The sequence below is a fragment of the Anas platyrhynchos genome, chromosome 7 (genome assembly GCF_047663525.1).
Source record: "Anas platyrhynchos isolate ZD024472 breed Pekin duck chromosome 7, IASCAAS_PekinDuck_T2T, whole genome shotgun sequence".
Classification (NCBI taxonomy): domain Eukaryota; kingdom Metazoa; phylum Chordata; class Aves; order Anseriformes; family Anatidae; genus Anas; species Anas platyrhynchos.
In genome coordinates, this window is record NC_092593.1 from 25,944,809 (window position 1) to 25,957,311 (window position 12,503).

The 12,503-nt window shown below is 47.4% G+C and overlaps 1 protein-coding gene across 4 annotated transcripts in view; it reads right to left on the minus strand.

Annotated features, from left to right (window-relative positions):
• Window positions 1–1,160: 1,160 nt before the first annotated feature.
• LOC101801770 (uncharacterized) overlaps window positions 1,161–12,503 on the minus strand; it is a 32,464-nt gene continuing 21,121 nt past the window's right edge. For 3 of the 4 annotated variants that reach the window (XM_072041052.1, XM_072041051.1, XM_072041050.1), the window contains exons 2-10: window positions 11,352–11,495; window positions 10,150–10,325; window positions 9,827–9,889; window positions 8,991–9,085; window positions 8,291–8,440; window positions 7,232–7,500; window positions 4,658–6,613; window positions 3,403–3,529; window positions 1,161–1,465 (exon numbers count right to left, since the gene is read on the minus strand). In XM_072041052.1, the coding sequence (XP_071897153.1) occupies window positions 1,342–1,465; window positions 3,403–3,529; window positions 4,658–6,613; window positions 7,232–7,500; window positions 8,291–8,440; window positions 8,991–9,085; window positions 9,827–9,889; window positions 10,150–10,325; window positions 11,352–11,493 (3,102 nt within the window). In that variant the 5' untranslated portion in view covers window positions 11,494–11,495 and the 3' untranslated portion in view covers window positions 1,161–1,341. The remainder of the gene's footprint in view (window positions 1,466–3,402; window positions 3,530–4,657; window positions 6,614–7,231; window positions 7,501–8,290; window positions 8,441–8,990; window positions 9,086–9,826; window positions 9,890–10,149; window positions 10,326–11,351; window positions 11,496–12,503) is intronic. The other variant, XM_072041053.1, reaches the window with a different exon arrangement.

A 12,503-nucleotide genomic window follows, 5' to 3' on the forward strand; every position in this document is an offset into this window, starting at 1 on the left:
CCTCTCTTTTATGACTAGTATGTTCCTTTTTTTTCCCCCTATCACTCACTCAAACATCAATAGCCTTCAAAGTTAAACACCAGTAGATCCTATCACATCAAGAGCTGGAGGTCAGTGGACACTCAGTGTGCAATGGAACAGTACAGGATTTCATGAAACATGATCATCTACTTTGCAGTGTACCAGCAAACTCAGAGCTCTTGGACCCTTGTGGCTTTCACTAACATTAACACCACCTTGCACCAACAGTCCCAGCACTGAGCACCAGCAAAAAATTGTCCATAAGCAAAGTAAGGCCTAACTTACCTTTAGGGCTGACACTGATGTAGTTAGATGTGTGCATGTTTCATGCTTAAGACTGGTGGTGGAAGGCTGTTTTCAACTCTACATATATGCAAATCCTCAGAAAGCAAATACGTGTACATCAGTTCTCTGACATGGCTCCCTTTGAGAGCAGCAGAGCTCTGACTTCTAGGGCTGTCCAAGGCTTTAGCATTCAATCCTAAACATGATTCCCCAGCAACTTTGTGCCCATACAGAAACCACCTTCCACCAGGAGGTAACACTGGGAAGTACATTAGCCTCCTCTTCTGCTTGCTGTCAAAACCCAGGCTGCTGCACTCTTTTGAAACCCCAGGCAGCAGTCTTGTGGTATCCGCAGTGCCAGAAGATGAGCCCTCCCCTCCCAGCTGTATTCTTTCCTGGCTTGTGTTGAGCCAAGAGAGGACTGGCAGAGCCAGCTATCTGATTACACTACCAAGACAGGAGACAGAGGGATTTGGCCAGCCTCTTTTCAGTGGTTTGTGGGGACAGGACAAGAGGCAATAGCCAAAACACGGATCATAGGAAGTTCCACACCAACATGCGTCAGAACTTCTTCACAGTGAGGGTAACAGAGCACTGGAACCAGCTGGAGGTTGTGGAATCTCATCTGGAGATATTCAAGGCTCATCTGGACACCTACCTGGGCAATCTGCTCTAAGGAACCTGCTTTGGCAGGGGGGTTGAACCCGATGATCTCGAGATCCCTTCCAACCCCTGCAATTCTGTGATTCTATGAAAGCCACTGACGGACAAAGCCTTTGAAAACAGGCACCCCAGCAAGGGGGGGTAGGGGGGGGAAACAGGGACAACCAGAGATAGATCAAATGTCACAAAGATTTTTATACTGTCCACATAGAATTTATTTATATTTTAAAAAAGATACAAACAATACTAGATACATTCTAGCAAAGACACACAAGCCAGGAGCTTGATGGCTGCCAATTAACCACTATTTCACTTCTGGCTCCTTCTCCCCCACTTGTTATCAGTTTGCTTGCCTTGGCACCAGTACACTATTCAGAAATCTTTTTCCTCTTTGATCTTCTTGGTCATTTCCTTGGCTTTGATCTTCTTTTTGTTTTTGTAGATGGGGGAATGGAGGAACTCCGTGTCTGTAAATGGGTCACCCCGTCTCAGTTTGCTGCAGAACCAAAAGGGTTAGACTGAACCGTCAAGAGGTTTCTTGAATACACGTATGATTTTAGTCTCTAAAGTTTCTGTTTTTACTGAAATGCTTCTACCATAAGATGACTGGGTAGTACAGTTTAGTTGTTGTCCCCTACTGGATCAGCTATACCCACACAGAGTACTTTCTGAACCATTATAACTAATTTCTCACATGAAATTCACACTGCAGTACTTTTCAGGGAAAAACACAGCATCACCTAGCCAGCACAGGTGTTGTTTTAACAAAACCAATTTAACAAAAGACATCATTTTAGGAATTCAGTGCTTCTGAACAGTAGCTACTAGATAATGCAACAGTTTCTTCGGGAAAAGATGCAGCTCCTTGCTCTGGTACTCATCCCTGCCAGAAGCAGCAAACATTACCCAACCTGCTCATGGGCTGCGGTGGTTACACACCAATGGCTAGCTAAGCTCCAACACACTGTTCTCTCACTCTCCTTCCTCAACAGAGCAGAGGGAGGAAGTATGATGAAAAATTGTTCATAAGTAGAAATAAGGAGAGGGAAATCACTCACCAATTACTATCATAGGCAAAACAGATTCAGCCTAAGGGAAATTAATGTAATTTATTGCCTACTACTAACAGACTAGAGCAGTGAGAGCTAACAGCAAACTAAAAAAGCCTTCCTCCCATCCATCCTCTTCCACCTCCTCTTCCTGAGCAGTGCAGGTGAATGGGGGCTGTGGTCAGTCCCGAACGGTTCGTCTCCATCGCTCCTTCACAGTCACTGTCTGCCCCACTCCAACGTGGGGTTCCTCCCACAGGACACAGTCCTTCTTGAACTGGTCCTCTGGGGGCTTCCCACAGGTTACAGTTCTTCAAGAGCTGCTCCAATATGGGTCCATAGCATGGGGTGCAGTCCTGCCGGAACAAACTGCCCCAGCATGGGTCACCCACAGGTGGCAATTCCTGCTCCTCTGTGAGCTCGCCTCCACAGGCTGCACTTCTGGCCCAGAGTCTGCTGTGTGGGCTCTCTCTCCAAGGGCTGCAGCCTCCTTCAGACCATATCCAACTGTTCCACCACGGGCTGCAGCATGGAGATCTGCTCTGGTGTGATACACCACGGGCTGCAGAGGGACAACCTGCTCTGCCAGGAGCCTCTCCACAGGCCACAGGGGAACTGCTGCTCCATGCCTGGAGCATCTCCTGCCCTCCTTCTTCACTGACCTTGGTGCCTGCAGGGCTGTTTTTCCTCTACGTTCTCACTCCTCGCTCCCAGCTGCTGTGCAGTATCTTTTTTCTGCTTTCTTAAATACACTCACAAGTGCAAGCAGCATTGCTTATTGGCTCAGCTCTGGCCAGCAGCAGGTCCTTTCTGAAGCCATCTGGAACTGGCTCTTATCTAACATGGGGCAGCTTCTGTACTGTTCTCACAGAGGACACCCTGTCAGCCCCCCTCAAAATACACTAAAGTACACTGAGTACATGGGGAGACATCCTCCTCAAAATCTTGCATTTCTTTCACTGAAATCTGATTAAAATTGAGGTATTACTTAATTGTTGTCTAGAACTTCAAATAGCACAGAACAGCAACAAGGAAAAGCAGGGCTTTCCCTTTATTCTCTTTATTTATCCTACATATTAACCTCATGTTAATCCCTCACTAGCACTAGGCTACTACATACAAAGTCTGCTAAGACAAGTTTTTGTTTGGTGAGGGAAATTGCTCTTTGGCAGCATGTTACCAGAAGCCTGCACGTGCATCTATACTAATGCAGAATTTCTGTTTAACCACACTGTGGCAGAAGGACTCACAAAAACATGAAGGGTAAGAGGGACTAAAGACAAAGAGCGACAGAGGATCCACCCTTGGAGATCAAGTGTATGAAAGGAGAGCAAGGGTTTGCAGCATAAGAAAAGTCACAGGAAGGAATAGTTTAAGTCCTAACCTTCCGATTTTTGGCTCCTTGTAGCAGGTTGGTTCTCGTCTCCGCCTGATTAAGCGCCCTGACTCTTCTTCCGAGCTGGGGAGGGACAGAGTCCTGGCATTGGTAAGGTCCTGTAGTGGTTTGGACTCTATAAAGAGAGACATGCACACGAGTTGATCATAGTGTTTCCAAATCAAAGTAATTTCTTAGAAAAACAGCTGCCAAACAGAGAACGTCCGCATTACCAGGTTCCTCTGAACACCACATAATCCTGAATCTAATCATATCACCTCTAAACTCAGGAGGCCATTTTTGTCCCAAAATTCCAGAGCTGCTTCTCAAAATTCAGCTCATTGATCAAATTAGGTTACTCACTGAAAAATACTGCAAATACGACAGTCACTAATACCGCAAATATAACTGTGCCCAGCTGTAGCAGCCTCTCCTTGCAGAAATGGTAGTTGACAGCTCTAACACCCCCCAGAAGTTTACACATTGTAGAAATCAAGTTTAAAGCACCTCAACAACCTAGGAGACTTCCAGCAAGGTTTCCTGCAAAGCAGGACCATGCCAATGCTTACTGCAGCTTTCAAAATAAAGTCAGCCAAGAAGACAGAACAAACTTCCCCCTTCTCCACAACCGCACATAACTGTTTACAGAACATGCAATAACAAGCTCCCGGAAAGAGTCAAAGTAACTACTGCTACCAGACATGGGATATACCTCCAAATCCTTTGGGAAACAAAATGGAAAAAAAAGAAATCCCCAATGGGGGAAGAAAAAAAAAAAAGCTTATGTAGCTCCTGAAGAAATTTCATTGATGTTGCCACTTAAAAGTATAAAGTCTGAACCCTTTCAGCATTAACCATTTGGGATGAAGAGCTGTTATTTTTAATTGCACGGTAATTAATTACCGTGCCCCAGTAATGCCAACTCCAGTGGCCAGGGTTAGCATCAGGTTATGCCTTTCAACTGTTGAGCAGGTCAGTTTTTTAAATTGACAGGCATGCCCTGTAGATAACAAGCGTGGGAAAAAGAGACTTGCAGCATATGCTCTTAACCTCCCAGTATGAAAGACCACCAGAAGTTTCAACAGAAAAGCTGATAAACTACAAACAAATGCAGCCATGGAAATGACCGACCAGCATAAGTAGAAGCATAAATTGCGTACTGAACATTGATCTTTAACTCCATAAACCATGAGAGTATAGACACAATCTGCATCCTTTGGTACCCGTCTCCAAACACAGGTCCCTTCCCCAGCCCACCACCTACCACGTTTCTCCAAGGATGAATTCTGGGAATGATCTTCAGAACTTGACCCATGTTGGTTTCTTTCCCCAGGTACTTCTCCATCCCTTTCTTTAAAAACCTGAGAGCACTCTGGCCAAAGAGAGGATTTCTCTGGGATTCTGTTGCCCTCAGTACTTAAGCTCTTGGAAACCAGTACATCTGTAAGGCCAGCTTTGAAATGTAAAGCTCCAGAGCAGACCACAGAAGAGGACTCAAGACTTTGTGAAGAGCCCGTAAGATTTTTTGCATGTGGTATCTCAGCGATCTGCTCCTCCAGGGAGACAACTGGCTCAGACAGCAGATCTGCAGTGCAGGAAAGTTTCCCCATCAGGACAGTTTGCTTTGATGCAAGTTCCACTGAACTTCCAGGGAGCACATTGGCACCATTGCTCTGTCTGGTGAGGAAATCCATCTTTGGAGGAGTAGGGGTGTTCCTGTTCCTCCGAGGCTTTGCTTTGGGATCAGCCCCTTTTTGCCGAGCATTTGTGCTGTCATCTTCAGCTTGCTCCTTTTCTTGAAGGTCCCCTGGTTCTTTTTTATTGTTCTGAGCAGCTATCATCTTCCGAATTCTGGGAATTTTGCTAGCTTGGCTCCCAGAAATAGATGTAGAAGGTACAATTTCATTTCCTTCAGAATTTGTCTGGACACTAACCAAGTTTCCTGTAAGATCTGAAGGACAAACAACATAAGTCTTCCTGCTACATTTATCTAGTGAATTCTTCATGCACTCCTTAGCTACTTCTGGAACACCTATACAAGATCCAAAATTATCTTCATTTCTCTGATCGCTACAACCGCTTACCCTGCCAGTCTTCCTCCTGCTTGTCTGGCTTCTTTTAGACTGTTTTTCAGCTTTGGCCTCAGGTATCTTCACATTGCTTATGAGAGTCTCCCCAGAGTCATTTATTTGCCTAATTACTATAGTTTTTCTGTTGGCTTTCTGTCTGATGCTCTTTGTGCTCACACTTGGTAAGTCCTGTAAAGCATGTGCATTTGAAGTCTCATTCCTCAGCAAAACTGAGTTTTGTAAAGTGGACTCATCTGAGGAAACTTTATGACTTGAGAAGGCATGAACTGGACTTTTTAATAAATCCTCCATGCTTTCAAACTCAAAGATAGCATCTTTCTTAACTTGTTGCGGTAAGTCAGCACTTCCAAGACTATTCAGTTGTGCTGTATTCACCACGTATGTTCTTCTGGAAACTCGGACTTCATCAGAACAATGGGAATGTTGCTCCACACTACAGCCTCTGTTCTTCCTCTCCAAAGACCCCACACAAGCCTTCTGCCTCATATCTGAGGCTTCTGACTCACTAGAATATGTTGCAACTTCTGACTGAAAAAGCTTCTTTGCATTTAGGGTACTCCCTTCATCTTGAGGTATATCAGGGCTATTTTCCACATTGTTTTTAACTTTATTTTTTTTCTTTCCTGTGCTTGCCTTTTTAACAGTTTTTTTCTCACTAGTTTTACAGTTACCCTTACTTTTAACCTTTACAGGAATAAGCTTCAAGACTTTGCTATGGCTGGGATCCATTTCAACACCACACCCAGTTTCTTCAGCCTGTGGCTGATCACAGCAAGTCTCTTTACCCAAAGATTTTTTATTGGGACTAACAGTGGCTTGAGAAGATGAAACTTGGTAGCTGGGAGATTTCAGCTGCACCTGTGTGCTGCTCTTGCTGCAGCTGCTGCTGTCCTTAGTCAAACTGCACTGGGTTGCCTCAGTAGAGCTGATATGTAGGAAGGTATCCTCACTAGAAGGCAGAGTACTTGTTGCAAACAAGGTGGAACGCTTTTTTCTCTGTGTAACATGCCCTTTTGAGAGACGATCACAGAATTGTTTCACCATCTCATCATCCTCATATGGAAGTGGCTGACTTTCCCAAGCAAGTGCTGGCAAATCACTGAGATTTTGTTGAGTGGTGCACAAGGATTCTGTTGGAAAGACAAAATTAATTCCTAAGACTGAGGAACATATCAGGCAAAAGTCAGGTTTCTCAGTACCACTAGACACACGTCCTGCATACTACCAGGAAGCCTGAAGATAGAAAAGGCAGGGTTTTGTTCCACAGGGACTCCCCAAACTCACCATAGTAACAGAATTGCTCAGCTGACTTTGCTCAGAACACAAAGGCAACCTGAAGCAAAACGCCTTAAACAGCCCTAATATTTAGGGATGCTCAGGATCTATATGAAAGTTATTCATATGGCAAAGCCACATGGAACAGGAGCTGTGCACCCAGTTATGTTCTGGGGAATAGCACCTTCAAGCACTTCCGAAAAATCTTATGTAAGCTCAGTCCCTATTATTCGGGAAAACTAATGAGTAGTCTTGAGATACTGCAAATGTCAGTCATTCCCACTGAGACATCCCATTCTGGGATACCCCGAGCTCTGGTAGTATCAGTGTCACTGGAGCGCATAGTTCCTAACTGTAATTAGAAGCTACCAGGGCAATAGTTAGGAGCGAAGGGGAGCTATGGTACTACACTCATACACAACATCTACACACATACCAAATCATACCAGAACAACCACAGAAGATGCACATACCTCCAGAGAGAGAAGAGCCAAGGAAAACTTCTTGTGCTTCCATTGCTTCACTCTGCTTATTCTTATTTTCTTCCTGGTGGGACTGAGGCTTCTTAGCAAGCTGTGATGGCAAAGCATCTTTGGAGACAACAGGCACAATTTCCTGAGGCTTATCAGAAGCAGATCTCCGAAGACTGACCAAGGACTTCCGTACAGCTGTGGAGCTGCCGCCTTGCTGTCCCCCATCACGTGGCTTTGAAACAGGCACCCTCAGTGACATCAGCTCACCACTGGTGAGAAAAAACAGCAGTAGAACATGTTTCATACCTGCAACAGGCCTCAGAAGCCAAAAGAACAGGGAGGCAACGGAGTGACCATCCCTGGGGGTGTTTAAGGAAAGATTGGATGTGGTGCTTAGGAACATGGTTTAGTGGGGTGACAGTGGTGGTAGGACCAGATGATATTGGAGGCCTTTTCCAGCCTTAATGATCTATGATCTACTGTCTGTGAAGCAACTCAGAACATGGGCTGGGGAAGAAAACTTTTTTCTCTGTGGCTGGTGAAAACTATCTGAAAGTCATGTGTTGCAGTGGGTTTATGTGGCAAGGTTTTAGTAGCAGAGGGCTGCAAGGGTGGCCTTTCTGAGAATCCAGAAGCTGCCTCTTGTTGAATAAGGGCCAGTTTCAGACAGCTCCAAACAGACCCACCACTGTCCAGAGCCAAGCCACTAAGCAATGTTGTTTGGACCTCTGTGAGAACATATTTAAGAAAGGAAAAAAAACTGCTGCACATCAGCAGCTGGCAGAGAGGAGTGAGAACCAGCCCTGCAGACCCCAAGTCAGTGCAGCAGGAGGGCAGGAGGTGCTCCAGGCACACAGCAGCAGTTCCCCTGCAGCCTGTGGAGAGGCCCCTGGTGGAGCAGGCTGTCCCCCTGCAGCCCATAGGTCCCACATGGTGCAGATCTCCATGATGCAGCCTGTGGAAGAGCCCCCGGGGGAGCAGGTGGACGTGGCCTGGAGGAGGCTATGGCCCATGGAGAGCCCCCACAGGAGCAGGGGGCTGGGGGGAGCTGCCACCCACCTGTGGGGGACCCGTGCTAGAGCAGTTTGCTCCTGGGGGATGGATGGACCCAGTGGTACGGAGCTGTGTGGGAGCTGTTCTTGAAGAGCTGCTGCCTGTGGGAAGCCCCTGCAGGATCCATTCAGGCAGGACAGCATCCTGTGGGAGGGACTGTGAAGGAGCAGCAGAAGCAAAGTGCTATGGACTGACCACAGACCCCATTCCCCTGTGCCGCTTGGGGCAGAGGAGGTGGAAGATGGTGGATGGAAGAAAGAGTTCTTAGTTTGTTTTCTTTGTTTCTCACTTCTCTAGCTTTTTAGTAATAGGCAATAAATTTTATTAGTCTCCCTATGCTGAGCCTGTTTTGCCCATGACAATACATTGTCAAGTGATCTCCCCATCCTTATCTCAACCCTTGAGCCCTTTTCATCATTATTTTCTCCCCCTTTCCCTTTGACGAGGGGGAGTGAGAGCATTGTGGTAGAGCTCAACTGCCCAGTTGGTTAAAACCACCACATGTGTTTTCAAACACAGGAGGGAGAAGGGTAAATTCATACAAAGACTTGGCACTATGGGAAGTAAGACAAGAAATGGCAGCAGAAAGACACAGGGTAAAGGAAAATACCAAACTGGTGTTCTAAAGAAGGTATCTTATGGGAAAGAGACAACTGGGCACACACAAAACACAAGGAATTCCAGAATCGGACATTTTAAGGCCCACCTCACAAAATGACCATCTGCACTACTGTCAAACCAACTATCTTCAGTTATGCTGCTCTTCCGGCCATGGGACAGGGACGAAGGACTTGTACGGAACTGTAGAACAGAGAAATAGAAGGTTGGTTTAGAGCTCTTGCAATCACCTGTGCAGCCCTTGCACAGAGACAGCAGCAACTCAGTTTCACCCAGAAAACTGTCAAATATACCAATTACCCTCTTCAGTTTAAAACTGCACAACCAGAGGTCCCATCCTCCCGCTCCAATGTTTCAAAAGAACGGAGTCCTTTGCAGAAGGCTGCTTGTCCAACTTCCAGGAGGGTATTTTCAGGCACAGGCCTTGGCTCATACAGCTATTTGCTGGTTTACAGAAGTCATTTACTACAAGTTATGCTCAATGAATTGCAGCAGAGTCAGATTCTGCCTCCACAGACTTAAGAATATACTTTAGGTAGTTCAGATAATCTGAGACTAGGAAGAAGGTTTTCCCCAACACCCCAAATGACATAACATAGGTGAAATGTCTTGTTCCCTATTCCAAGTCACCATAGCAACAGACAGCACCAGCATGCAAAAATCACAACCTGGCCTAAGCAGAAGTCGCCCGGTCAATACAGCCAATGACCCAGAGGAAGACAGCTTATAACTGTAGCCTCTGCTGTGGAAGTTACCCAAGATCCAACCCTAAAAATCATTAGCACCAACCTTAAAATGAGAATGCAGCCAGCAAGCAAGCCAAGAAAAACAGAAGAAACATCAAACACTTGAAGGGACACAACGCAAGAGAAACACAGCCTCATTTCTAGTACAACCAATGCACTCACATCTCCTATGGTTTACCTCAGACAGACGAGCCATCTTAACTGCAGCCACAAGGTTTTCAAGTTCTTTCATGGTGTTACTCTACATTGAGGTAATAAAGAGAGAAGCAGTAAGTGCGTTAAATCTAAATGTATGTTCCAACAATGACAAAGGTAGCCAGAAAAAAAAGTTCAGCCCTTCTGGGAAAAACACAGCTTAGAAGAAAGAATAAATACTAATATGGGGACTTGTTTCAGATGCAGAAGATACAGTCAGTGACAGCTCACACACCTCTCCCAAGACTGAGGTACTAGTGCTGCCCACCATCCCTCTCAGTGAGGGCCCCTCTGTCAGTGCCATACCAGTAAGCAGAGCTTGTGCCGCAGCACGGCATTCTGGAAGTGGCAGTGCTCCACCTCCTTCTGCAAGCTGATCTTCTCCTGGATGAGCCGCTGTGCATTGGCTTTCTCCGCATTGAGGGCCAGTGCCAGTGCTTTATTGTTGTGCTTTAGGGAAACTTTAATAGTGGAGGAGTTATCTGTAAGCAATAGATAAGTACACAAAGAATCAACATTCAAGGTCACATCCATGCCTTCCTCTTCCCAGATGAGCTTCCCCTCAGGCTCAGATCTCTACAACTCAGTAGTCCTCCACACAGTCAGCGGTATAGTTCCTTCCTATACAGAGGTAACTACTGAATTCTCCAGACAGCAGCAGAGAAGCTTTCCATAATAACCTTCCACACTTCAGACACTGACACCTTCTGCAGTCCCAGAGGGTCATGATCAGTCAGCAAGCTACTACCTCAGTTCTTAATAAATGATGGTATGGTTCAGGAGCTGAGTACAGACAGATATCTTTCTGGTTGAGGAAGTCAGCTATAGCTCTTTTCTCATCTCCATCCAAAAAGGAGAAAAACCTGCCTTCCTCTACAGCATCATTTGAGCAGATTTAAAACCTTATTTCCCAATTTAAAAATAAATAAATAGAAGTAACAATAACATCTAACTTTTTCAAGGTAATTCATATAACCCTATGCATTACTTCATCAGTATCCCCCCTCAAAAAAAAAAAAAAAAAAAAAAAAAAAAAAAAAACAGAAATTACAGTTGAGCTAGCTTCTGCAATAGGTTACATAAATATTAAAATACTTTTTACACTCAATTCTGGTGTTTGGACCCCCAGCATGGATCCTGAGGACTCAGCTGCACAAACAGAGTTACCTAATGCCATCGGAAACGCTACTAGAGCGGCCTGCAACAGCCCCAGCTGCTGTTTGAAAGCAGCATGGTCCCTCCACAGCTTGTTACACTTGTCACATTCACCTCAGGCACCTCAGGGCACTCTGCGCTCCCGGGTACTGAATTCCCCAGGCAGCCGGAGGCCGAGAAGCCGTTGTTAGCTCTCAGCTCCGGGTAAGAGGCTGCCTCCCCACCCCACCCCACCCCACCCCACCCCACCCCACCCCACCCCACCCCACCCCACCCCACCCCAGGCCAGGCCAGAGGCGCAGGTTTGACCTGCCCTGCGCCTCCACGCGTGCTGCATGGCGAGATGTACTCACTCAGGATTTTCGTTTTGATTTTCGACGCGATCGATGCGTTCAGCTTCGCGGTTCTCAAGACGCCGTTTCTCCTCTCCCGCATCCGCTCCCTCACGCCGCTCAGACTGAAGGAGAGCGCCTCGGACACCTCCTGCGATGCCATGGCTGGAGGGAGCCACACGCAGCAGGCTCAGCACCCGCAGCGAGCGCTCCCCAGCAAAGCCCTCCGCTCCTCCCGGCAAGAGCCGCCTCCCCGGCCCCTCCTGTCCCGCAGGGAAGACGCGGCCACAGGCACGGCAGCCGTGAGAGCCCCCCGAGCCCTCCGCCTGGGGAGCTGGGAAGGAGGGCCCCGAGCAGCCCGCAGATTTTTGAACGCAAACAGGGCGGCGGCAGCCCGCCCCTCGCCCCGCCCCGCCAAATGGCGGCCGCCTCCTCCGCCCACCGGCACGGGGACGGGGCGCCCAACGGCTGTGGCTCCGCCGGCTGCGGGGGCCCGGCCTCGGTCCGCGTAGGGCGAGGTTCTGGCGGCGAGCGGGGCTGCGGCGTGCAGAGAGAACCCGCGGTGCCCGTGCTGCGGGGCTAAGCCCCGGCAGGCCGCGCCGCCATGTTAGGGGCAGCCAGGGGACCCGCCGGCCACCTCAGCGCCGCCGCTGGCTGCGGGCAGCGCGCCTCAGGCGCTGCTCCTGCCGGGCCCAGGCACACAGGGCTGAAACGCTTCTAAAAACGCTTCAGAGAAGCCGGAAGATTTGTCGAAAGCACAAACCCCAAAGTTAGGGCTTGGGCAGCTGCAGAAGTCGGCACCAGGGCCCTAGCTTGTAACATCCTCCTGAAGAAAATTAAAAATATAAAGACATTTTACAGCCCTTTAAAATGTTGATAAGCCCACATCTGACAGTGTTTAAGAGACATTTGGCCACTGCCCTCATCAATATGCTTTAACTTTCGTTTTGCCCTGGAGAGGTCAGGCAGTTGGACTAGATGATCTCCAAAGGTCCCTTCCAACTGTTACCATAAACGTCAGTCAGAGAAGCTCTCTGAGACTCAGTTTGGAGTTGTAGAAAGCAGGCATTTTTTAACTGTGGTGCTGGATGTGCAGGAGATCGGATCCTTCACATAGCGTGTGTACCGAGTTGCCCAAACTATGGGGGTTATATACAATCAAATATTCATCAG